The sequence below is a fragment of the Ascaphus truei genome, chromosome 2 (assembly GCF_040206685.1).
Source record: "Ascaphus truei isolate aAscTru1 chromosome 2, aAscTru1.hap1, whole genome shotgun sequence".
Taxonomy (NCBI): Eukaryota; Metazoa; Chordata; class Amphibia; order Anura; family Ascaphidae; genus Ascaphus; species Ascaphus truei.
Window position 1 is genome coordinate 259,338,217 of NC_134484.1, and position 27,791 is coordinate 259,366,007.

General features: G+C 40.0%; 2 protein-coding genes across 15 annotated transcripts in view; one reads left to right on the forward strand and one right to left on the reverse strand.

Annotated features, from left to right (window-relative positions):
* FASTKD3 (FAST kinase domains 3) overlaps window positions 1–11,246 on the reverse strand; it is a 16,800-nt gene extending 5,554 nt beyond the window's left edge. For 3 of the 7 annotated variants that reach the window (XR_012799176.1, XR_012799177.1, XM_075586181.1), the window contains exons 1-4: window positions 11,007–11,244; window positions 6,633–8,093; window positions 1,463–1,548; window positions 1–155 (exon numbers count right to left, since the gene is read on the reverse strand). The exon at window positions 1–155 is cut by the window's left edge and continues 8 nt beyond it. Coding sequence is in view for 5 of the 7 variants with exons in the window: in XM_075586181.1 (XP_075442296.1) it covers window positions 1–155; window positions 1,463–1,548; window positions 6,633–8,070 (1,679 nt within the window). In the remaining 2 variants the exon portion in view is untranslated. Of the gene's footprint in view, window positions 156–1,462; window positions 1,549–6,632; window positions 8,094–11,002 lie in introns of all 7 variants that reach the window. The other 4 variants (XM_075586182.1, XM_075586183.1, XM_075586184.1 and 1 more) reach the window with 4 other exon arrangements.
* A 188-nt stretch (window positions 11,247–11,434) lies between these two features.
* The window catches only part of MTRR (5-methyltetrahydrofolate-homocysteine methyltransferase reductase), a 92,462-nt gene continuing 76,105 nt past the window's right edge, over window positions 11,435–27,791 (forward strand). For 2 of the 8 annotated variants that reach the window (XM_075586173.1, XM_075586180.1), the window contains exons 1-7: window positions 11,435–11,581; window positions 13,105–13,151; window positions 13,567–13,736; window positions 14,008–14,041; window positions 15,318–15,479; window positions 25,101–25,254; window positions 26,312–26,429. In XM_075586173.1, coding sequence (XP_075442288.1) covers window positions 15,336–15,479; window positions 25,101–25,254; window positions 26,312–26,429 — 416 coding nt within the window. In that variant the 5' untranslated portion in view covers window positions 11,435–11,581; window positions 13,105–13,151; window positions 13,567–13,736; window positions 14,008–14,041; window positions 15,318–15,335. The remainder of the gene's footprint in view (window positions 11,582–13,104; window positions 13,152–13,566; window positions 13,737–14,007; window positions 14,042–15,317; window positions 15,480–25,100; window positions 25,255–26,311; window positions 26,430–27,791) is intronic. The other 6 variants (XM_075586175.1, XM_075586176.1, XM_075586174.1 and 3 more) reach the window with 6 other exon arrangements.

The following is a 27,791-nucleotide window of genomic DNA, read 5'->3' on the forward strand; positions in this document are numbered from 1 at the left end:
TAACAATAAGGAGTCAGCACGTGGGATGCAAAATACATTCGTGCCCCCAGCAGATCAATAAGTCCAGACTTCACTCTGTTGTAAAGATGTACATTCACCATGGTTTCCAGTGTTGAAAAGGATTTAACTCTGTACTTTGGAAGAAGCCTAGGACCCTACAATTTATTGTTATGAAAACAGAGATGTACACAATTGAACTTCGTCACTCCTCTGAGAAATCACCATTTCAGCCTCCCAGCAGTTTTTCAGAGTAACATGAAAAGAATCAAATAAATTCATATATTCACTGAACTCTGCAATAGTTTTATACAGCAGCCAGAAACTGTATACTTTCCCTTTAACCAGCCTCATAAACTAAATGCTTGAGGATAGCACATTTTGGAAACTATTTAAAAGTCAAAATGTGGCCACTGAAACACCCTCCAGCATGTAAGGTGTTAAAAACGAAAAAAGTTCTCAAATTGAACTTGTTATTTACATAGCTAGGCAAGATTAAACCTTAAAAATCAAAGAATGATTGACCTATTCCTATCTGGAAAAAAACAGTTTAGATTTGTTGATTTAGATTTCGCACTCCCCGCTACAGATTCTGTAAAAAAAAATAAAAAAAATAAATAAAAAAAAAGGAAGGTAGAGATGGGATTGCTGCCGTTAAAGGAAGAAAATGTATTCTGTTTGTGTGTGTTCCTCATATATATATATATATATATATATATTACACACATACAGAACAGAAAGAAATCAGCGCTAGGACTAACACAAATGAAATATTATAAGTGAGTAATACATACATACTACACATCTCACTGATGTCTCTAGTCTCTATTTTGTATTTCCAGACCTACTAAAAAATACAATTTCTATCTTAATGCATACTTTACGGAAAAAAATATTTTAGAACCATTTGTCTGGTTAATGAATCTTTATTGACACAGTCAACTTGTATCTTTTGCAACTGGTGTGTATTAAGCTGCAGCCCTGACAGAGAGGTCAAGTTAAAGTAAGTCACTAATGCCTCGAAATTAACATGATGCAGCGCCACATGAAGGTGCAGGCGCCACACAAAATCCGCAAAGACTTGCATTTAAAGTTATCAAAGGCCTGGGAGATCTGGGAGTTTGGAATTGCATAAATATAATACATATACACATACACATATATATAAAACAACATACCCATTTTCCTACGAGTATGAATTGCAACCTAATGAAAGCAGCAGCACAGATAGTATCACAGTCTCATTTCCCCAATGTAAATCTATAAAAAGTTCGACATTAAAAAGGATTTGTCTACTGAGGAATGTCCTCAGCAGGAGGGCCACATGGAAGTCTATTAAATATTCCAACATATTAAAATTCTGATCACAGTAGCTTCCGAAGGCATATCACGTTATGAAAGCAGTGCGTACAGTGAGTTATGATATCCAATTTAAAAATTAAGGGCTTTCAAAATGATGCCATACCTCATAAAAAGGGCACTCCAAGGTAACCGTAAGAAATAGCTGGGTCAGCCGAGATAACACAAATGTATCCATGTTGCCTGATTGGTCTAGAATAATGATAATACAAAGAGTTAGACATGTATTTGAAGGCACCCACCTGTACAAGAAACTGATAAAGGTCCAATCAAAATAAAAGTAAAATGTATGTGTTGCTGTTGTATGATTTTTGGAAAACCAAATCTCATGGGTGGCTTAGGCTATGGAGTCTATATTAGCTGGAAAGTATGGGATTGCTTTTCTTTGATACATTTGGTGCAGTTTGTGCTTGAATTTGGAAGCTAGGAAACAAAAATATTTGAAGTCCAAAAATCTCTTTTGAACATCACAACTATACCCCCAGAGGATCTTACAACGCTTGTCCATGCCTTTGTGTCCTCACGCCTGGACTACTGCAATGCACTCTACATGAGTCTTCCGGAAAAAGAGCTGTGCCGCCTGCAGCTGGTGCAGAATTCTGTGGCCAGGTTGTTAACTAACCAAACCCGTTCTTGCCAGATGACACTTGTTCTCCGTTCTCTGCACTGGCTTCCTGTAAAATGTCGAATTTATTTAAAGATTGGCTTGTTGACATTCAAAGCTCTACAGGACCTGGGTTCCAGCTATCTGAAAAGGCTTCTAGTTCCGTACACTCCCATTCGCTTACTTCGATTTGCAGATGGAGGACTCCTAATAGTTCCCAGAATATCGTTGACTTAATTTGGGGCCTGAGCTTTTAGCCACACTGCTCCCACTCTTTGAAACTGTCTGCTTTGTACAGTTCGAGAGGCCCCCTCTCTGGAAATCTATAAAAACAGACTCTAGACCTACCCGTTTACTCAGGCATTTAATTATTGAAACAGAACCTATCATGCATTTAATAGCTACAGTACCATATCATCTTGTATAAATTAGGGCTGCCAGGTGTACAGTATTGAACTGGACTGTCCTGTATTTTGATTCTGTCCAGTAAAAAAAAAATGGAGGCAATACTGGACATGGGTCTGTTATTACCTCTCTGGATGTAGTGACCTGACCAGTTTGGAGGGCTGCAGGATTTCCCAGAGCAGGGCTGTTGCTAGTGGGCTGGGCAGCTTCCTCCATCCTGATTGGCTGCATTACCCAGCAGCAGCGAATCAGGAGGTGGTGTCAGGATCCTACGGATAGGGCCAAGGAGGCGGAAACAGCATGGAGCGGTGAGAGGGGGCTGTGTGTCTTGAGCGTGTTGCACCTTTCATCATTGTGTCCAGTTTTTTTGGAGAAGCCACCCGGCAACCCAATCTGTATTGTATATTCTCTTGCATTTGGTCTTGTTTACAACCTTAATTGTTTTTCTTCTTCCCTTTTGTGTTACTGTGAAGTGCTTTGAGTTATTATTATCAAGTTATTATTATACATTCCATGAAATGGTTACATGCTGCTTTCGTTCTACTGCAGGCAAGTTACTGGATTATACCTAAATAAAGTAAAAATAGCTGCAATGATTTCAAAATTGTAGCATTAGCTGAATTTTAATGTATGTGCCTACAATTCAAATTTTTAGATATATGAACCCATTGTTTATCAAACCTGACGGTTTAATTGATTACTAGAATAGCAAATCACGTGACACCGATGTTGGAAACAGTAAAGGAAGTTCACAGTGAAGTTTCAGCTTGCTGAGATCCGTGACCTTCAAGCAACATCATAGGGCCACTTAGTATGACATTGCCGCAACATCACGGGCACTGAAAGGATTAGTATGCCTTTAAAAGTTATTGTATATAGATCAGTAATTCTGTCATTTACAATTATGCTATTTTTTGTCAATGAAGTATGCGGTTGGAATGGGAGACAAATGTCAAAGAGACAAAAGGCAGTTTGTAAAATAAATATATATACGAGATAAATATATCATTACAATGTAAAAAATATGTGTATTGTATAGCTAAACTCTCAATGCCACCCAAGTGTAATGAGCAATCAAAAGAATGAGCTAAATCGTCAATAAAAAGCAAGGAACTGACACTAAGGTTCAGAAAATAAATATAGTCAATACAATAAACACATTGTGATCTCTTGTACAGTCATAAGTGATGCAATGACCATACACAGAATATATACAAAGTAAGTCGCAAAGCTTACCATCTGAATAGTACAATATTAACACATAAACCTTACCAGAAAATGAGAAATATAACAGGCTGACACACTAGTGAATGAGAATAAATATTTTGAGATAGAAAAATCAAATGAATATATTTTATTATTTACTGAAAATCAGTGTCAGTTTCTTACTTGTTATTGACTATTTTTCTCATTGTTTTGATTACGTCGTTTGTAAAAGAAAAACATATACAGCATGGCATCTAAGGACCCTCAATATGCTGTGTCAGGAAAATCTCTGAGCTGCATTGTAATAGCGATGCAGATTTACAGAATATTGCTCAGGGTCATAAGGCCTCTATGCAATATGCTGTGGAGAGGTCTTCTCCATAGTGGAGAAGAGTCCAGTTCCATCCAAATGAATAGAGCTACGGAAAAGGCTTCACAGTATATTTAATAGAGGCCTCACTGAATCTGGAACTCTAAAAAGAGACAATTATGACTCTAGTCCATACTTCTAATATCTAACTGATTCTGTGTAACTACTGTAGTATGTTTTGAATTTGTATACTGCAACATGTTATTTAGGAGTGAAAGGTTTCTCTTTTTCTGTAAGCACTAAGCTTGGTCTCAATGCTTGCTTAGGCTGCGTCCATAGAAGGACAGTCAGCGCTGAGCCGTGCGGACGCTCTGCGATGAGCCCCGTCATCCTCAATGAGGATGTCTTGAGAGGGGGCTCCCGCGAGCGTCCGCAGGCGTGCTGAGTCGCAGGGATTTTCAGCCGACAGCACAACCTGTTTCTGAGCGCGCTGTCGGCTGAAAACCTCCAATCAGAGCGAAGCAGCTTCAACGTCATGGCGCCGGCGCCATGACGTTGACGCTTTGCGGGCTATTGGCCCAGTGATGTCAGTGCCCTGCCTCCCGATCGCACACGCTGGCTCGTCTGCTAGTTCATGCAATCGCTCCTGATTGCGCAGACGAGCCTCAGCGTGAGCGCGCAGGAGCGCTGACTGCAAAACTATGGACGCAGCCCTAGATTGCAAACACAGCTTCTCTACATGCTATAGTATTTTAAAGTGTGTAAGTAGAGTTGAACATTAGAAATAGAAAAATGTATATGAAGGTATGTGAATTAAATGAAGGTATGTGAATTAAAAAGAAAGAGGGTGTTGCTCTGTGCTTTTTAGTTACTTAATGTTAAAGTTAAAATCATCTTGGAAGTGCGATGGCCAGTATTGCAAATTCTTGCGGCTGAATATGCTTTGAACACATTAACTTTTTAATCTTAAAATGTGTTATGCTGGCACCACCCAGTGGTGAATGAATGCATGTGCCTCTTGGCAGTGTCACATTAAAAGTATAGCTGGTGTTTAATTTTAAAATGCAGTACTCATTTTTGCTGATTTGCCCGTTAACCGTAAACCCTCTATGCTGTCCACAATTTGCTCCTCCTTTTTCTGTGCCACAGTCGTTCAAAGGCATCTCCTTTCAAATAAAAAGGATTTGACCCTTTTCTCATTAACGTGATTAGGAATTTGACCTATTACTTATTTTTTGATTAATACTGGGAATTGAGAAAAAGATTAAATCTATAACAGGTGAGGTTTTAGCTGCAATGAAGAAAGAGGAGTAGAAAAGAATGGTAAGATGCACCCAAAAGGAAGGGTTTTACAGAAACACAAAAAGAAGGTGTAAGTGGCCCACCAATGGTTCCAAGAGACTTCACTGATATCCCCAAATCCTTCCAATATTAACATACATACCTACTGTTGCGGCCGGGCTGAGTCTAATGCGGCTGCCCCCGCAGTTTAAAAATAGCGCGGGAGGCGCGCGGCAGTCATCGGCCGAAAACCGTCCGGTTTTCCCGCGCCGGGGGCGCTTTCAATAGTAAGCGCCATTAGCGCTTATCTATTGAAGCGGCCGCCGCGCGGGAAACTCCGTTTTTAAACGGAGAAGAGACCCGCGGCTAGCCCGCTATGCACCCGGCGAACGTTAGACTCAGCCCGGCCGCATCAGTATATACACGTAGAAAGTGTTAATTACCTGCACTGGTCTACGGTGAAAGGCAACAAGCCAGCTCCACAAGTCACCACCAATTTTCCACTCGTCCCGGTCAAGTATTTTTTTTGAGTGTGTATATATGTATAGATACCGTACACACACACGTATAGTATATATACTGCAGTTTCCATAGGATTCAATGGCAGTGATAATGACGAGCATACTGCAACAGCATATCAAACACACACACACACTCACACACAATATATATATATATATATATACATATATATATATATATATATAGGAAATATTACTGTGTGCTCATGTGCATGTCTTAGACAGGTCAGCAACTCTGCCTTTCACCATAAATCACCCAGCATACAGTGCATCTACTGCAGCAAGGGATTCTGGGAAATGAGATGCAAATGAGCACACAGTGCCCCCTTTAGCTTCAAATCCATTTTGACATGGACCCCTATAAGCTTATACTTGCTGCATTGCACAGCTTTTCAGCATAGCCAGTAAACCTACCCACAGACAGCTGTTTCGACCTTTTGGATCTCATCAATGTGAGGCTGGTTATACTGGCTTTGCAATTTGAAGCTTTGGATAAGTTCCACCACACATTAGTTAAGTTATGGTGGGTAAAAAAAAGTGACAAATAACCCTCCACTATAAAGCATATAGGAAATGGAAATATTACTGTGTGCTTATTTGCATGTCTTAGGCTACGCTTATAGTGACGGTGACGGCAGGCTGCGGTTGCTGGAAAAATCAAATTGAGATGACTTCCAGCGATCGCGACCAAGCCGTCGCGCCACGCTTACTATAAGCGAATGCGACGGCGGCAATTCATTTGTTTTGACGCAACGTCGCGTCGCTGTCACTATAAGCGCAGCCTTAGACAGGTCTGAAACCCTGCCTTTCACCATTATCACCCAGCATACAGTGCCTCCACTGCAGCAAGAGATTCTGGGTAATGACATACATACATACATACATACATACATTCTAAAAAGATTAATTGAATTGAATTAAGACAATTATTCCACAGAGCAGATTTTACCTTGCAACTGCTGAAGAAAATAAGGGCTGAAGATCTTTGCCACAAAATTGACAGGGAAGCGCTCTAGAAGTGTGCATGAGTGCAGTAGATTCAACAAGGTGCGGGCCTGGAACTGGGAAAAACGGCTGCTCAGTATTTTCTCAAGTCTTCTAAAAAAGGAGGCAGCGTTGGGTGGCAAGTAGTTGAGCTTCCCAAACGGTATGATCTGCTGGGCGATTTGCTGGGTAGTGAACTTTTCTGAATTGTACACAAAACTATCAGCTACGGCATCAAATATGGGCTTGGAAAGGATCATCTGCTTGCTGCAGTACCTCATAACGCTGCTGACCACTTCTGGAGACATGGTAAAGGTCAGTTTGGGGACATGCTTCTCCAAGGCTTCGGTAAAGTATCTGTCACTGTGTCCAAAGTGTGTGAAGGCCACTAAAACTTTCACAAGCTCTTCTTCGGTGAAGTGCGGTGTGTATCTTACAGAACACTTGCACAGCTTTATGACTAATGGAAAAGCTTGTGTTTGTTTGAGAACTACTAAGGCCCCCAGTATTGCACTTATTAATTTTGGACTTAATTGTGAAGCCATGGGAAGAGTGGCTTCATGCATTCGGTTTAGCAAGCCTTGGTACTGCCCTCCCTCACCTAAACCAGCTTGCAGAAACGAATACACCCCTGACATTTCTCCGGGTGTCCACTCTTCGATCTTCGTCCTCTGTATCTGGTCCATAATCGATTGTAGCATAGCGCAAGCTGGCCCTTCTATTTCCAACAAGCTTTCTCCCAAAACGCATAGGTTTTGTATGGTCATCTGTCCTGTGTCAATGCGTTCTTGACTTTCAGACACCAAGCGCACCATTAGAGTGCTCCACGGGTCTACACGTAGCTGAACAAAAGCTTTTAAGGCATTCACAAGACCAGTTGCAGACAGCTTCTGGGACTCTAGCTCAAACTGTACACAGATAGTTTTAAAAACGATATTGCCAAACACTTCACTGGGGTTCGAGAGGATCCCATCTACTGCCTCCACTTGTGCAATCCTAAGCAACGCTGCTGCAGCCATAGTATCCGTCATAATCTCCATAGAGCCCACCAATTTAAATACTTGCTTGCATGAAGAGAGACAACTCAGCTCCGCAAAGAATTTTTCTTCATCCACCTGTTTTTTACTCAGGCTGTAGATGGTCCCTGAATCTCCGTGATGGCGCACAGAGCCCCCCATGATAGAGTTGGGAAGGTACAAGATGACCGAGTGGTATCTTCTGCAGAACAAAGGTGCCAGATTTTGCGTCTTTCTGAGAATGTAATTTCCACAGTATAAAGTGTGGACAAATCTGCCATCCTTTTTTACACATTTTAAAGTGTTACTGAAGTTTACAACGATTCTGCAGGCACGTATGACAGAACAGGCATGAGACTGCAAACCATGTAAGTTCAATAAAGCCATTTCAGCCTACGAGTTGGTGCTTCCTAGGTGGAAAGAAGAAGGAAAAAAAAAAAAACTTTTCTTTACCACAAATTTGTTCCACTTAATCATTTTATTAACCTTACAAAAAACAACAACATATAGATGCAGTCGTTTTAGTGGCCCATAAGCCACGCTACAGAATATGAAAAGCCACAGCTTTCCCATTCTTAAAGATTTCCTAGTTCTGTCTTCTTAACGGAAGAAAACCTTGATTAAATATTATGAGACAGATTGCAAAAAGTGAGCCAAGAGGAATATCATGTCTCCTAAACAATGTTTCTTTTTGGGTCTTATGCTACTTAGATATTAAAACAAATGTATAGTACCATATCAAAAGGTGAAAAAGAAAAATACAATCCTGCTTTTCTTTTTGCATTATAGGTTTGAAGCAGAGGGTCTCGGGAGCTGAATCGTGTTAATTTCAGCTTCGGGAATCCCATGCTTTCTGAGATACTTACCTCTGTAGGTGATGCCGGCATTTCCTGCTCAGGTTTAAATGTCCCGTCACAGGGTCCAATAGGAAGCAGCAAGGGATGATTTCACAGCTTCCTATTGGCCCGTGGGACATTTATTTATAAAATATTTTACCAGGAAGTAATACATTGAGAGTTACTTCTCGTTTTCAAGTATGTCCTGGGCACAGAGTTAAGACAAATAATACATGGTTACAAATACAGTTACATAAATGAACAGGGTATACATTATATACAAGACATTGCATGCACAGTTAAAGAAAATATATATTATGGGCGTATGGAACAGTTACAGACCAGATTAAAATGTGAGACAGCCTTAGATTTGAAAGAACTTAAACTGGTGGTGGATGTGAGAGTCTCCGGTAGGTTGTTCCAGTTTTGGGGTGTACGGTAAGAGAAGGAGGAACGGCCGGATACTTTGTTGAGCCTTGGGACCATGAACAGTCTTTTGGAGTCTGATCTCAGGTGATAAGTGCTGCATGTGGTAGGGGTGAGGAGCTTGTTCAGGTAGCTGGGTAGCTTGCCCATAAAGAATTTAAAGGCAAGACAGTAAAGGTGAACTTTGCGCCTAGACTCTAGTGATGACCAATCTAGTTATTTGAGCATTTCGCAGTGATGTGTGTTGTAGTTGCATTGGAGAACAAAATGACAAATTGAATTGTAGAGGGTGTCAAGTTTGCTAAGGTGGGTTTGAGGTGCCGAGCCATATACTATGTCTCCATAGTCCAATAGTGGATCTTTGTTTTGGCTTACATTATGCTCGTTAAACATTGGCAATAGCAAAATAAGTTGGCATTTAACTAACAAAATCAATCTGTCCTTCATAGAGATATTCAATTGGCAAATTAGTCCATTTAAGCCGCCATTTCGATAGCCCCATACAGCCCAGTTTCGGAGCAGCAGATATTGGCACCCCCTACGGAGGCAAGTATCTCGGGAGCTGAAATTAATGGGGTTCAACTACGGAGACCCCCTGCTTCACATTTATTAAACAACAAAAAAACAACACATGTTCTGCTGTTTTCATTGAAAGGACACTGAGATCCTAAACTTTTTAAATTTTTGTCCAGAGACAAATGTCATATACACCTGTATGCGTAGGATGTATGGCATTTGATATTAATACCACCTCCTCTCACACACGCTATAAGGAAACTCTCTTCAGACTAAAAAGTTGGACACTGCACAAATGATTACTTTTGTTTAATTATGCAGTGTAGCATATGGTCCCTCACTGTATGCAAGAACATTCAATGGACCATATGGTAACTATTGTTTGATGATTTATCACTTGTAGTACCTGTTCTGCTAAAGAGATACATGTAGATTAACGATCTAACCATTCTTTACAAGATACAAACAAGCCTGACCTATTTGTGAAGGAAGCGACATGACGTAGTGAAACTGACCGTGTGACTTAATATTTTCTATCACCTTCAATTTCCGTGGAGTTAAACAGACTGGGAACCTATTTAATGTGCTGGAGAAGCAGTAACTCCATGGTAATGTCACTGCCTTTGAAGTGGGTGAATCTAGTGCCCTCTCTTAACTGTGTGACCTTGGACAAGTCACTTTATCTCCCTGTGCATCAGGCACCAAAAACAGACTCAGTTCTATGGGGAAGGCACTCATTGCTTTACAAGAAAATCAAAATCCTATTAATTTGAATTGAGCTGAACTCTTCTCCAAGGGCTCGAGTTAGAGCCACGAGTTTAGGACTGGATATAGTGTACTTGACAACATGATCACCTGTAGATGATATACGCTCACAACTAACAGTGGTATTCATGTGCCTGCTAAGCTTTGCCAATTGAATATCTCTATGAAGGACAGATTGATTTCGTTAGTTAAATGCCAACTTATTTTGCTATTGCCAATGTTTAACGAGCATAAGGTAAGCCAAAACAAAGATCCACTATTGGAAACAGTGATAAATGTGGCATTCAATTAAATCAAGCATTGAATGGTCATGACGTGCCTGGTCATTTTTCCTAAGAGATAATTACTCCCAGAAGATCACTGGGTTTCTGACACCAGGAAGTGAGACTCTCTCAAGTGCCAAGACAGATCCATGTGATCCATGACAGATCTGGACTACAAAGATACTGGGAATGGAGGGAGGCTGCACTTTGTATCTGTCTGCAATAAACCGGAAAAAATCTAAATTGTTCTGCTAGTATACATTCATGAAATATTGATATACAGACAAAAGTGTGTGTGTGTGTAATATATATATATATATATATATATATATATATATATATATATATATATATATATATATAGCAATTGGAAATACAACTACCGGTATATATATATATATATATATATATATATATATATATATATATATATATATATATATATATAAAATATATGCAGAATTACAGTATAAATGTGATATATACTATATGTGTGTATATAAAATATATTACCCACACTTATCTCCAGTCTTCATTGGAACCGCATTAAAGGGCAGAGTATATTTAACCAAAATGTAGGCATTGAAAAGTGTATGTAGCTTGTCTTGTCTACTTCTACCTAAATGTATAATGGTACTGTATACAGGAGCGGCACCTTCCAGAAATCACATCTCACTGACACAGGTCGGGCCTTGCAGTCTCCATGTAATGCTTTCAACTTGCACAGAAATACTGCCCTTAGAAAAGATGGCTTCTAAACACCATTTGAAGTTGAGCCTTTAACAAAGATGGCTGACAATAACCACTCTCTTACAAAAATCGACCTCAACAAAAATGGCCGCTACCCTCTTCCTTCTTCTAAGGCTGCCCTTATCAGACATGGCCGCCAAATCCCGTTCATCAGGGATCAAAACGAATACCAGCAACCAATCAACTGCCACGAAAGTTCCACAGGGCGACCTTTGCACACTGTATATCAGCGATATGGTAGCCGACAAGGGTCAAACTACATAACTTCTGACAGCATCGAACTCGCACAGCAAGCAAGCGCTTTGTAAGAGGAGATTTTTATGATTGTGTAAGCCTTGTAAGGTAAGAAGAGAGTGACTTCACTAGACTAGTGAGAAACACTTCTGGAAGAGTAATATAAGCATACGAATATACATGTAATCTTGTGGTCCCTGCATGTACTGTATGTGTATTCATTTATTTCCCGGTGGGTCCTGTCTGATCCACGTGTGAGCTGAGCAATCACTTCCAGCACTTGCATAACTGGTCAGTATGCAACAGATGAATCAGGCTGCTCTCCTTTTGTAGTAAATCCTAAGAAAACGTGCTGGCGGGTGCATGAAGGTGAATTATATGTAGCACACAGATTAGACCCAAGAGAAGGGGCAAAAGAAACCTCATTACAATGCACTCCATGCCGATACAATCAATATCCTGGCAGTAATAGCCCATCAGTGAATACCTCCTAAAGGTCAATAGTATAGCCAAAGAGGGATAAGTAAAATAGACCAAAATAATACACTTTTATTTACATCAAATTCATCACAATAAATATAGTTAAAAGCAATTAAAAATTCCCTGTAGAGGACTGAAGTAATATAGAAAAATTATCCTTCAATATAGTCATAAATAGACAGACCTTTAGTACTGCAGTGCCATAGGTTTAGCATACAGATAATTACCTATTGGAATCTACCACGTGTATACCATACTGTATATGCTTCACAATTGCTGGATCAAAACACACACACACTGACTGACACATACACAAGATATTCAGTTACTATTAATATAGAAGTGCAAAAAGCTAAAACACACGTTCTAAGTCAAACGTCTTTGCGTTTTAGCACCGATTGTGTTTTGATTAATTAAAAACATTACAATTTCTGTGACAAAAGTTTCACTTAAAATGCGCGTTTTTAATATCAGTTCTGTACTATGAGAAAATACTTGTAGCTTTTTTTTTTAAACAGCTCTGAATTATAATGTAACAAGCATGATTTGTTTCTATGGCAACCATTTACAAAGTCACATCCCCTTCCTCTTCTGTGACAGGCTCTGTCACACCACTTTTTGAGCCCTGCCCTCTCTCTAGCAGTGCACCAATTGTATCTAGTGACTGCCTGGTCACATGATCTTCCCCACAGAACTTTGCATCTTTGGTCCTCTTCTGCTACACTTACAGCCTTTTAGTGAACCCCCGAGCCGAATCTTCGCCGATCGATCAGCAACTTAGCTAATTACTTATCATTGTGTGGATTGTATTGATGCGCATTCTAAAGGGGGAGGGGTAGGAAACCAGCAGATTGGACTACTGCTTTTACACAATAAATTATTTACTATGAAGCATACTGAAGACTTTCATTATGCCCAAGTATTGAAAATATATATTAAACAAATGTCTACCAAATAGAGAAAGTAAGTACACATTCTTCTTTTGAGTCTTATCCTTTATGTCAGGTTGCCTGAGTCATTAGGATAGATGCTGTAGTATTTGTACATGTCAGCATATGATCTTTGACTCAGGAGCCACTCTGTAACATGCTTGTGGTTATTATTGGATACAAACCCCTGCTCAGATGCTAATGTCTGCCTCTCTATTTCAGGGTGTCGTACTACTGTAACTACACAAGAGCTGGAAATATCTCTGCAGGTAGAGTTGCAAAAGGCCACATGTGAAGAAGAGGCATTTGGATTCATGTTGCCTGCATCTTTGAAGAGTTTTCATGTTGGGGAGATAAGGATTTTTGCAAATGGCAGTGAAATTCAGTATGGTGCAGCAACTAAACCACAGTAAAAAGTAACATAAGCAACAAGATTTTGTTTGCATATGACTTAAACCTTTGATAGTGTCTGCAATAAGCTGCACACATCACTACCATTTTTTTAATGAGCTCCTCACAGTTTCAGTGTAGTTGGGTAATGCCCTGTGTCATACTTGGCAGTATATGTGATGGATATCTCATAACCACAGTTTCTAAGTTGAGTAATAAGTGTCACTGCAGCATCACATGACTCCCAAAACTGTAGGGTCACCAGTTTAAGATTTATTCTCTCGTCCTGCACAGTGACTCTTGGTAAGATACCCAAACTGCCAGTTAAATGACCATGTCAAGTTTGTGCTGGTGAGGCAATGCTGGAGACTGGCAGATAACATTCAGACTAAGTGTTTCAAGACTGTGATAAGTATCCCAAGAGCAGCGGAACACGTGTTCCTTTCACACACCGTGGGGAGAAGGTAACTAGAGACCTCCTCATCATGTCATCAACTTTCTCAGTCTGATTTTTTTTTTCCTCACTTGCTTGTCAGGATGCTGCTTAAATCTTTCTCTGTCTCATCAGAAACTTTTCGCATGGTTTTTTATTTTAGCAAAGCTGTTAACTTCTCCAGTGAAGCATCCTTATCAGTGCTTTCTCTAAATGTATTACATAGTTCCAATTGTTTTAAATGTATTTCATGTATATTAATTCAATGCAGTTTTTATGACCTTCCATTCTTTTTCTTCTAGGAGGTTTAAGACAGTAAGATTCTACAGAAGGCAGGTTAGTCTCAAGGGATTTCTTGAGTAGCATTAGGATCAGTCCCTGTCTTACTCCTTCTCCCGGGCGCTCTAGAAAATTGTGTTACAATCAAAGTACTGTATTTAGCACTTGAGTATTTTAAGAATTTAAGGACAGGATACTTTTACTGGGAGTTTGATCTAAAGCCGTCTAGATCTCTACTGATTTTTGCTGAGATGATATGTTTGCTCCATTTCGTATCTATCAATGGTTTCTTCCTACCCAGTAGGTTTGGCAAAAAGAATTGCATTGAATCTGTACAGTGTACATTGACTTTGGGGGGAATTCTCTATAGTGAGAAGCAGCCGTTCGGGCCGAAAAACGGCATGGAAGGTCACTTTTGGACATTACAGAATAAAGCCCTTTAAGTTCTTTACTTCTAAACAATAACATTCCAAAAAATGTAGATTACAATTCTAGGTATATTCTGAAAACAATTCATTATATGTTTATGTTGCTCTTGAGCTTTATATGCACAACATCACATTAGTAAAAATATGGTTGAGTAAGTTATTTTGCCATATAATTCTCAGGATTTCACAATTTTACTTACTGTAGATAGTGCTTGAAATGTTTTACTGAGCACATATCTTGAGTATGTATTTAGCATTTTGCTGTTGAAAAGATCTGCCGTTCCAAACCATTTATAAATGTCATCCATTTTGGGATTATGTGACAAAAGGTTTAACACTGTTAGGACAGAATAGCTGTATATTAATTTATGTAAAAAAGTTCTTTCTTATTTCATCTTATCAGTATCCAAAATTGCCACATTTCAGCTTCAAAGACTTCCTACGGTCTAAATTTATATTTAGTTGTAAAATTTACATTGCGGGGTTGTAATATGCCCCAAAATGTTTGCATCTGGAGGAAATAATATTTTATAGAAATAATATTTATATATATTCTGGGTGAAAAGCATAAATCTTACTAAAGGCCTTATTCTGTAAACTGTGATAGCGCAGATTACTTTAAGGGGGCTTTCCTTGCCATAGTGCTGGATTGACGCTATTACAGTTTTATAGAATAAGGCCCAACTTCACTGAGGCGTACTAAAGCTAATCCCTTTTGTGGATCTGGGCATATCAGCCTTATTTTATACTGTCCAAGGCTGAAAATCCCCATTGCAATCTTTTTAGTCCAAAAACGGGACCAAACCACCACTTTGGTGTATCTACAATAAGGCCCAAGTGTGAGTTTTACAGTAACTAGTCTTTGCAGATCTATTACACTTGTTCTCCTTCTATCCTTTCTACAGAGCAGTTGGTACTATACTATGTGTGGTGCACTAAAGAGGAGGTGTTTGATCCTCTATGGCACACAGCAGGGCCAGGCAAAAGCTATTGCAGAGGAAATAGGCCAGCAGGCAGATAACCATGGATTTGTCGCTGATATTCATTCACTAAAAGACATGAATAAGGTGAGACACAACACCTAATTGTTTGATTGTACTGTGTTACATATTAGTTTGCCCTCTAGGGCCAGATCCCCACTGGCTACTGCAGCGCCCGCTGTGGCGGACGCTGCAGGGACAATAGCCGCCCCACAATGGGGCCGGGCCCGCTGTGAGGGGGAACCGCCGTGCTGCGCCAACAGAAACTCCTGCTCTCAAGAAAACTGAGAGCAGGACTCGTGACAGAGCGCTAGGCCAGGCCCCCGGCGGTTCAGCCAATGAGGGCGAACCTGCCGGGTGACATCATGGCTGCGCCCCCTTCACGTCCCCCCTCTTACCCCCCCTGTTTTCCCCCCTGCAGCTCTGCAGACCGGGGAATTCGGCTGCACGCGCCGCCAGCCTCGCAGGCGGGCGTGCAGCGCAGGCACTGGGGCCGTAGCCTTACTTATGCTGCAAAGGATGCACTAAAGTAAAAGCAATCACCTCCTTTGTAATCTTGAGTTGCTGTTTCTTAATGTAAGATCTGATTAATAGTTTCTCAAATCTAAGCCTAAACGCAATTAATGAAACAGCACTATGATGCATACTAGGTAACATGTAATATATGTTGCCTGTGCTGGAAAAACAGTTGTGATTGTGTGTGTATAACAATTCGCTTGTTGCACCACAAGAGTGGCTTGAATTGGTGATTATTTTCTTTAGTGGTAATGTTTAGTGAACACTTCACATGTTTCTTAATAATAGTCTCTGAAATTAGTAAACAGTGAAGTAGTATGTATTCAGACAAGTTAACACAGGTAAAAAATGCAGCACTATAATCCGTTTTATCTAGATGATTGATGCATCTCTTGAACAAAATCTGACACCTGTAAGTATTGGAGAAACACATTTTTAAATTTAGTTTGTAGACCTTGTAAGGAGACATGCAAGTTTAATCTGCTTTGGCAATTTATACCTTTTTGTGTGATATCCCTGTATTGCGCAAGAAAAAACCCTATCCCTGACATTATCTTTATTGGCCCTTTGATATGGACAGGGCGGGATAACCATAAATAAAAACTTTTGATACTAAAGCAGCCAAATCCTAGCTTTTGTCATGGTTAGATGCCAATGACATTCTTTAGGAAAGGTTGTTTTTGACAAGTTACATTGGCTTCAACCTTTTGTAGGCTTCTGTATTTTGTAACAGACTCTTAATAATTGGTTTCAATTTATTATCATATGATTAATAATAGCATGTTCTTGTATTGTGCTGCTAGTTGTACGCAGCGCTTTACAGAGACATTTTTGCAGGCACAGGTCCCTTCCCCGTGGAGCTTACAATCTATGTTTTTTTTTGTGTCTGAGGCACAGGGAGATAAAGTGACTTGCCAAGGTCACAAGGAGCCGACACCGGGAATTGAATCAGGCTCCCCTGCAACAATCTCAGTGTCAATCAGTGTCTTTACTCACTGATCCCTGCAGCTCAGGGCAGCTCTTTTGCAATCTTGTTAATATGTTTATGAGCCCAAAGTTCAACATGTCCTGGATGTGTTCATTTATTAAATATAGACCACAGTAACATAACACAACCCGAGATACTTACCGATGAAGACACTGACGTTTTAGTCTGTTGCAGCCTCCAATTGGTCTGCGTGACACGGGAGATTTAAATCTCAGAGTGAAAACCAGGAAGTGATGCTGGTACCTTCATCTGTAAGTATCTCCGTTGCTGAAAGTAATGCGGTTCAGCTCAAGGAACATTCTGGTTCCCATTATTAAAAAATAAAAAAATAGAGGGTCGGGTAGGAGGTATTACTGTGGCCATTGACCCTTTACGTGTCCCAAAGGGGCCACAGCCTCTCTGGCCCCTTTTTGCTTTCTGGTGACCACTCTTCTGGAGTGATCACGGGATTGCAGCGTCGCTGATGACAGTCCTCTTCCATTTCTCTTCTGCAGAACGTGATCTTCCCGACAATAGAATATGACTTCACCATTACGTCATGGGGTCCCTGGAGTGCCAGACCTCATGATGTAGTAGCTACATCAAGGGGCACCCATAGGGTTAAAAATAATATTTACTAAGTAGCATTAATCGATATGACACCTTCCATGCCTGAAAACACTTCACAGCTCATTTGCTTGGATGGGCTATAAGTTGCTATATTTACTAAGACATGCCGGAAGGTGTGTTTTGGATTAAGCCTGCCTAGGAACACCAACCACCGTTTTGTGAATCTTGGCCTATGTGTTGCATTGGCACCATTTATTTAAACAATATAAAGATAGCATTAAAAACAATTTACCTGATGGATTCTACTGATTTACCATGTGACGCAATGTATTCCACAATTAAAGAAGCATAAAGTGATAGATATAAGAGCCTTGCTCTATTATGTCTATTTCAGACTAGTTCATTGTGCTGTATTTGTCTACCCTTTTGAACCAATGATTGTTTATTGATGTATCCTTATATGTGCACATTATGCCAGAGGCATATATTTAGCTACCAGGAGTGCCACTTGCTATTGGGTTTTCCCCCCCTCCATGTATCAGAAGTATTGAATTTTTATGTATTGAGCTGTAATAATCTTTTGTATCAAATATTTAAGCAATATTGATAATTTGCCAAAATACTTGACACAATTGTTATCTTAGGGATACTGGAGCTATTGATTACAGTGACCTGACCTGCCAGTATTAATAACAGACTCTGCAGCTCTTCATCTTTTTGACTCGTGAGGTACTTAAGTTAAGATATTAAAAAAATAACAAAGAAATTTAAAAGCACTTTGGAGTAGCCCAATTCTCCAGTTTCTCTTTATAATCAATTGAGAGCTGCAGGATTTCTTATGCAGCTAACCAATCGTCCCATTGTATACAAGTATTACAACAATAACATTATTATTGATAAATAATCCCTCTCGCGCACACAGTTTTAACTAAAAATGAAACCAAGTTCAAAAAGCAATAGAAATATGGGTTATTAATTAAGCTGTGATAGTGTCGATAGTGTGATAGTGTCGATCGAGCACTGTCGCAGGGAATCTCCCATTTGAAGTGAATCGTAGTTTGTGCGATAGTGCCCCGTTCTGCACTGTCGCAGCTTAATAAATAACCCTCATCAACGTTAAAGATGCTTAAAAATGATATGCAGCATACTACAGACAAAATGATTGATATGTTATTTATTGTTAATTGAAAATGTATTTTTGGATACGTTTATTTGTAATTACAAACATGAAATGTAACTGACAGTTCAAGTTGAGTCCTACTGTAGTTGGCAGCAATTTAAAATGACAATTCCATCATCATAATATTTATACGTTCTCCCTCCCACAGACACAAAAAGGACCTGACATTTAGGTAGAAGATTTGCATTTTACAACAATATTTCTTAAGCAGAACTTTTGATATGCTTAGTTTATTCCTAGATCTTTCTTCCTTTTAATCACATGGCAAGCAGACTGGTACTTGCACTGAACACACTCACCAAAGTGAACTTATGAATTGCCTATAATACTACTTCCAAGGTCCGTTTATTTAGGACACTGGAATCCTAGATCACAGTTCTCAATATTCAACATTGGCCTTCTGGAGTCCAGGTAGACTTTGCATCCTACATTGTAGTTCGATTCGCAAGATTCCGGTGACCCATCTTTTATAGTTTCATTAAGGTGTTTATTTTTCATTCATGCAATTACTTATTTGAATGATTCATTGTTAAAAAGAATTAGAACAGGACAGTGACTCATTATTTGACAGTGTCAGTCGTCAGTCTGGTTGCTTCACGTTTTCATATAACACGAGATGAAGGCACTCCAGTGATCACAATACAAAAATGCAATTTATTAAATAACCATTTTTTTAAACTAATAAATTGCTTCTTCTTTTTTTGTATTGAGATCACTTAAGTGCATTCATCTTTCGTGGTATATGGATTTTGCTGATTCCCCTTTGCGTGAGGTTCTCGCTGGTCGTGTACCCGTGGCCAAGTAAACTTCAGTATCATGAGTGCTTCTACTATAGGAATGCTGCACATTTCCAACATGTACAGTATAAAGGGCATCAAAGTCCTCCCAAGTGCAAAACTGGAGCAAAAATGTTAATCCTAATTTTTAGAAATAAAACATTTCTCTATATGGGATTTTTGTTCAATAAATCTTGTGCACTTTGTTGCCTCGGTTCTTGGCTAACCATGAGACAGGACCCCACATTATGTTACGTTTTTCAAGTACATTATAATCTGTTACTTTCTTGCCAGTGATACATGCTTTCATGAGGTTCTAATGATTAGAATATATGTATATATCGCTAGAACATTGCAATGTTGTTATCTATTTTAAAAAAATGTCTCTTGAACGGGGGGCTCCCAACATATCACAAGACCTACCAGTTGGGACTTCTATTAATATATAAAAAAAAGTATGCAGCATACTGTAGATGTCTATGTGCTATTTTAAAGGCTACATTCTTGTCCATGGGCCGCTAAGATTTACAACGTTGAACCTATGTTACATGTAGACAACAGTTATTCATCCTATAGTTGTATTTACAGTTATGGATCCAGAGGGAGACAAACAAAAAAAACCAGTGAAACATCATCCAATGCTGTTTCATAAGGGGAAAATTAAATTCCTTCTGGACTCCAATAATGGCAATCAGTTTTCTCCCTGGGTCAACATCCTTCCCCTTTTACTTATTTGTATCCCTGTATATCTTTCCTTTCGAAAAAGATGACTAACCTTTTCTTAAAGATACAATAGGTATCTGCCATAACAGTCTCCATAGGGTAATGAATTCCACATTTTAACTGCTCTCACTGTACAGAATGCTTTCCTTTTTGTTGCTGGTGAAAAGGGATGACCCTGTGTCATTTATACTGTCCTTAGGATGAATAGTTATATTGAAAGCTCCTTGTAATTTTCCTGAATATACTTTTATACAGTTATCATAAGGCTAAGGCCTCGGTAACTCCACTGCAACGCGTGCCCGCGAGATTGGCGGCGCGTGCAGCCGATTCCCCGGTCTGCAGCTCACTGCAGGAAGAGAGACCGGGGGGGGGGGAAGGGTGTCAGGGGCGCGGCCATGACATCACCCGGCAGGTTCGCCCTCATTGGCTGAACCGCCGGGGGGCGTGCCTTATCGCTCGTCGCAAGTCCTGCTCTCAATTCTATTGAAAGCAGGAGCAACTCTCGCCCCAGCGCTGCGGCCCCCCCTCGCAGCGGGTCCGGCGCCATTGAGGGGAGGGCTCTAGTCCGTGCAGCGTCCGCCACAGCATAGGCAGCGGGGGCAAGGCCTAACCCCTCTTAGATGCCTCTTTCCTAATGTAAACAAATGTAACTCGACTTTCTTCGTAAATAAGACCTTGCACCCTGAATGGAAACCTTTTCCCTGCCTAGGCTTCTGTGACTGGATTCACACATCTGCACCGTGCAGCAGACTCCCCCGGGAAGCTTTTCACACACTGACACTTGTTATCTCTGATTTTAATGATATCACGGGCCCGGAAAACGAATGAAACGAAACGTAACAGAAGCCAGATTTCAAATTCCTTTGTCTCAGTTTATTAAGCATAGGGTTATGATTTTTATACAGGGAAACAGATGGGTTTGGTTAGAGGAGTAACATACGTGTAACCTGGGTGTGGCTTGGGCTTAGCTTTGATTAGAGGCGTGATTTAGGGGCAGGACATATTAGTGGCATGATTTTGGGACGTGATTCTCCCAATACAGGCACTGTCTGAATACATAGCTTATTCATTGTCTGTTATCAAAAGAGACCTTGAATCTCTAGCAACTAAGTTATACGATTCTGCCTTTCTAAAAGAACCAGTCTTATTGTTTACTGACTAAAACAGCAGGAAACTGACAATACAAAAAGTATCTTAGCAATATCCTGAACAAGGGAAAAAGGAAATGTAACTTGGCAGAATACTGAGTGCATTAGAAATTATATTTCAGCAAAAGGCTGACTACAGAATCTTAACTGGTTATGAACAGACAAAATGGATGCTTAACACAAGTGCAGATTCTGGCCTGACCTACTGGTCCTAACACACACCCTCTATTTATTTTGTGGCTCTTCTCTGTAATTTTTATAGTTCCATATTTTTTTTATATGTAGTGGTGCCCAAAACTGTAGATCATATTCAAGGTGTGGACTTACTAAGGATTTATACAGTGGTAAAATTATGATTTGTTCTCTTCCATCCATACCATCCATTCATGTTTTATGCAGCAAGAAAACAAATCGCAAAACCACTAGACTAGGTGGAATGGACACACATACAAATGCAAAAAATACAAATAGTGAAATAAAATATCTAAAGGGGAAGACCCACTCCCATGTTAAGGGAGCAAAGGATATCAGTGGAGAGTAAATTCCAGATGATGGCAGTTCTTTTATCCAATGGCTTGGTACAAGCAAGGAGCTGGACCGCTGAATCCTCTGACTGCTTTGCTCTTTCAAGAGTGACACGTGTAGGGTGTTTCCTTCACTAACAAGGCTGTTTGTTTTTTAGTGCAGTGTCTGAGCAGCTGATTTCCCCTGTTATCCGCGCCTTTTGGCACACATACTTTCTTCACGCCTATCGCCGCCCACATCCGTGATGCCATCGACTGGGCGGGCCTGCGACAAACAGCTGGGCTGACGGAGAGAGAGGACAGTAAGAGGATTCAGCGTTCCAGCGTTCCCCTGCAATGCTACACAGTTCTTTCTGCATTTGACCTACTGTCTTGTTAGTGCATCACTTTTCTCTCGCCGTTTTTGTAATAAATTGTATTGCACTATTTTTGCCTTCCTTTCCACCTCCGCCCCCACCCCCCCCCCAATATATTCCTTGCTTGTACCAAGCCATTGGAATCAAGGACTGCCATCACCTGGACTTTACTCTCCATTGATCTCCTTTGCTCCCTTAACATGTGAGTGGGTCTTCCCCTTTTATATGTTTTTTTTTTCACTTTTAACACCGGTTATGTTTTTTTTGTATTTTTGTGTGTGTCCAATACACATAGTGTAGGAGTCCTGCACTTTGTTTTCTTCCTGTATTTCTTTGTGTTTGAACATGACATTTCTTCAGAGCTGCAGTTCCATTAGAGGTTTCTGTGAATATATATTCACGTATGTTGAATCGCTTTACATTTTGTGTGTGTATTAATAGGAACCTTCTATATTGGTTATACAAGTATTTCCTTTGCGCTTGTCACAAACTGCACTCATACCCTGTTTTATGCAAGATAATATATTATTTGCCTTTGCAGCTACTGTCTGATATTGAGCACCTACATATTGAGCAGCTAAACCTGCTGTCTACAAGCACTCTTAAATCCTTCTCTATCATGGATTCACCTAATTGTGTCCCATTTAATTTGTATGAAGCCTGTTTATTCTTGCCTCCCAAATGTATAACTTTACATTTATCTGTATTAAACCTCATCTGCCATTTACAGATGGAGTATCATTTACTTCAGATTTGGTTGCAAGGAAACTGCAGCTCAATAGACCCTGATCGCAGCTTCCCTAGGCTAAACTCCATAGACTAATTTCCCATAAGGATTAACACAGCGGGGGTCCCTGCTTCTGAATGGGACTCCCGCTGCGTTAATCCTACCGGGCCGCAGAGCGAAGTGGTCCCTCTCTCTGTGTCTCCCTGCACAGGCAATCTCGCTCGTTTTTAGTACATAGGATTGAAGCAGGGGATCTCCGGAGCAGAACCACATTAATTTCAGGTCCAGGGACTCCCTGCTTCCCGAGGTACAGGCTATGTATCGGGTGCCGGTATCTCCTGTAAGTTTAAATTGCGGTTTGTGTAAATAGGAGATAGGAAAGCATTACATGACTCATAGATTATGAGATGTGTCTCCCTGCAACACTATTGTATGTTCTATTGAGGTCCCCAAAAAATTGAGGTCTGAGGTGGCGTAAATTTTTCTTGCCAGCAATTAGTGTCAAATGTTAGAAATGCTTACATTTGATACAAATGCGAGCAGAAAATGGAGCAATACATTAAAACAAACTCTCTTTACTTTGATACATCTCCCACAGTCTATGTTGATCCTATATAATGTGGTTTGTTTCAAATGAGACCATATTATGGTCACTGTTTGCTCAAATGTTCCCTGACTTCAATATTTGTTATTACTCTACATTGTTTGATATTACCAAGTCCAGAAAGTAATATCCCTTTCCTGGTTGTTTCTTCAATAACTTGGGCCATGTAATTATTTTTTAGGCCCCCCCCCAAAAAACCCCCCCCACCTTTTCCTATCGTTGTAATGCTAATCTCATTGCTCCAGAAAATCTGGATACTTAAAATCACCCATTATGAAAACATGACCTAGTTTTGCTGACTTCTCCATTTGCAAAAGTATTTTGGCTTCCTCTATCGCAGATAATTGGTGGTTTGTAGTATATCCCTACAAGCATTTTCGTTGTACTGTTGCCTCCACTGCTAATTTATATTCACAAAGTCTCCACATTTTCCTCATTCCCTTCATAAACCTCTTCTCTTTATAATAGGTTTTAAATCTGGTTTAACATTATAAACATACCCCACTACTTCTATTTGCTCAATGACTCTAAATTAACTGCTCAGTCATGAGTTTCATCCCACCATAGTAATGCCCATCATATATCATATTTCTCCTTTCTAGCTATTATGTCAAGCTCCCCTATTTCATCTGCTAGGCTTTTTGCATTGGGACTTCATCTGTGCTATTGTCATTTAAGGGAAGGGGAGGGTTAATTCCCACTTGTGATGCTAACCAGGAGTAGGCAATGTTTGATCATGGTATAAAAATATAAACATCTTCATAGCATAGGATAGTTCATAAGACTCAGGATTCCAGATAGTCCAATGTTAAACACACTCCCATAGATTATGCCACTAGCCATATAGGTATGTCTTATGTGGTGGTCTAGGTAACCGTGTGTAGGACTGATCACATAAATGAAGTAAATGGATTACTCACTGCTGACCTTGGGGATATCCTGGTCCTGTCCTGCGTGCTCCTACCAGGAAACAATTGAAGAGAGTACAGGGAAAACGGTGGTGCATCTGCTGCTGCTGCTGAAGATTGGAAACCACAAACTGCAAACCACAAAATATCCTAGGTGCAAAAATTTATTTTAGGGATACCACGTGAAACGCGTCAGAGTGTTCTTTTTGGCTGTTACTATGCCCTAAAATAAATTTTTGCACCTAGGATATTTTGTGGTTTGCAGTTTGTGGTTTCCAAACTTCAGCAGCAGCAGCAGATGCACCGCCGTTTTCCCTGTACTCTCTTCTATTGTCATTTTATCTGTTCCTGCCTTTCTCTTCCCATTTGGATTTAGTCTTTAGAAGCTTACTAGTATTATCTGTATTTAATATGGGCTGCTAATATGTTTGCTAAATTCCCCCTTCCACCCACTCCATCCCCTTGACACCCAGGCATTTCCCCATTCCTATCTATTTCTAGTCCATTGCCTCTTGCTTGTCCTCCGCCCACCCCCTTTCTTCCTAGTTGAACATCTCCAACCTTTTTAACATCCTCCTTCCCCCCCCCTCCACCCGCACAGAAGATCCCTCTTCGCACAATAAAGATAGCACCTCTTAGCGAAGAACTGACAGTGCTCTAGAAAACCCTAACTCTGTAAACTAACCTTGATTGTCTACATCATTTGCAGTTTAACTTGGAGGCAGAGAGAGACCCTGTGGTTATAGTCACCTCTACAACTGGTACTGGGGATCCACCAGACCCTGCTTTGAAATTTGTGAAGAAAATCCAAAACAAGGAGCTGCCAGACGATCACTTTGCACATCTGAAATATGGATTATTAGGTATCCCGCATGGCTCGTGTGCTACATCAATCAATAATGAATGCTTAGCAGATGTATGACAAAGTCGTGAATTGTGCTATATTACGTATTTTAGTCTATTTTCTTTTAAAATAATTTTAGAAACACAAATTTTAGTCATCGGAAACTAAGTCCGCATAAGTAAGCATAACATGCTCCTTTCCAAGACTAACACTTTCTCTACATGTGTAACTAATATATATTACATATACAAGATTTTCATAGAAAATATATTGGTAGCCACGTGGGTAATAGATTAGATTAATCTTTCTTATGTTTACTGTTGTAGATAACCTTACTTTTTAATTTACCTAATTTTGTTGTAAAAAATATTGGTTTCACACCTGTCAGACATTAGCATTTATATGGTATAGAAATGTAATCAGCCATCTTTGATGTAATGATCCCAGGTATTTATAACTTCAACTAAGTCTGTGGTTCCCAACTACAAACCGGTCAGATTTTAAGGATATCCCTGCTTCATTACAGGTGGTTCAATTAAAAAGACTGAGCAACCTGTGCTTAAGCATGGATATCCTTAAAAGTTAACCAGTTGAGTGTTCTTGAGAACTGGAGTTGGGTACCACTGAACTAAGGCAATGCTGTGGATACTCGCGTGGCTATTCATTAAAGAGCGATAATTCTGATTGGGTGCCTAGCGCACAGAAACTCATATTGATTTCAGTGGGAGTTTCCATTTGATAGTGCCCTAATTGACAATATCATATTTTAATGAATAATCCCCTTAGAGTAAAACCCTGGGATTATTGTTAAAGAACAGATGTTTGTTGTAATGTCAAGTCCTATTACATGAACATCTTATTTTATGAACATTGTGTGTTCCAGAGGACGATAGAGACTGCTATTAGAGAAGTCATAGACCTAGAAAGGTGTCTTCAAGTAATGCCTACATTTTATTCAGTCACCCACCCCAATCTCAAGACAGCTGTACATTTGATATAATGTAAAAGGCTCCTGTAATAATATACACATATGTTTTGTCCTTCCTTTTGTTCTCTGCATGGTGTCGATTTTTCAGCCTTAGGAGACTCTGAGTATACCTACTTCTGCAATGGTGGAAAAATAATTGACAGGAGACTTCAGGAACTGGGGGCAAAACATTTTTATGAGACCGGTTATGCTGATGATTGTATAGGGTAAGATCGGCTATTGATTTTCATGACCCCATTCAGGATTGCGAGCTACTTGTGATGTTAAGAGAAAGCTGATGAAGTTTAAGTGACATTCCATAATCATAGTTGATAGGAGCAACTAGTTAAAGTTTTTAGGGACTCTTACTACTTTTTGATTCCATACCTTTACTGAGTTCAAAAGAATGTAGAACAAGACTTTGATCTATTGAATTCTATGGGGGAAAAAAAGTGGAAAAATAAAACAAGTGAAAAAACAATACAGGAAAAAATAGTTCAAAGAACTGTATCATAAATAGATAGACAACCAACATGTTGCTTATCAGAGTAATGGGTCAAGTGAAAATAAATTAATACACATGCATTGAATTCTACAATATTATATCATTATTTACATTGAATTATATAACAATAACATCTCAAATGTAACAATACACAATATAATATTGCAAAAGAAAAGAGCAAATGCATAACAATTCCACCGAAAGGTAAACTGAACAGCTGGTAATATAAAGAGAAACCCCCAAACATAACTTTAATATGATCTTCTAAAACAAATAATGTATAACTAGTCTTACAATCAGATACAATTTATTATTTATTTTTTTAATTGGAGTTTTTCTACAGGGTGTATAGAAAAGAAATAATACAGGGTATGTACTGAGATTCAAAAGGGGTCAAGATAAGCAGTCTAAAAAAAACCCAGAGTTCTTTGTTTAGATGGTGGGACTAACCCGTTGGCACCCTACAAAGTATTAGTAATGTAGAGTTCATTTTGTTTATTTATATAGCCTCAACCATGTACTGTACGCAGCACTTTACAAAAGACAAAATAGAATACAAGAAATGATAATACAATAAGTGCGACAAACATGAACATCAGACAAATCGAATTACCATTGTGTACCTTAGTAAAAGGCCTACATACACGTACAGCTAAACCCCGTTATAACGCGGTCCTCGGGGTCCACCCCGAGACCACCGCGTTACTAACGGGGTCGCGCTAATTAAAAAAAAAAAAAATGGCCGCCGCATCAGTGCATATTTACCCCGCGGTCCCGGCTTCCCCCTGTCACCGCGTGATGGGAGGGGGGATTCCCCTCCGGCTTCAGCTTCCCCTGTCACCGCGGGACGAGATGGGAGGGGGGATGCCCCTCCGGTTCCGGCTTCCCCTGTCACCGCGGGACAGGAGGGGGGATTCCCCTCCGGCTTCAGCTTCCCCTGTCACCGCGGGACAGGAGATGGGAGGGGGGATGCCCCTCCGACTTCCGCTTCCCCTGGCTCTGCCGTAGCGCAGGGTCGTCCTGCCCCCCCCCTCCATGCCCCCCTGCGCTGCACCGGGCCATCCCACCAGCCCCCGCAGCATCG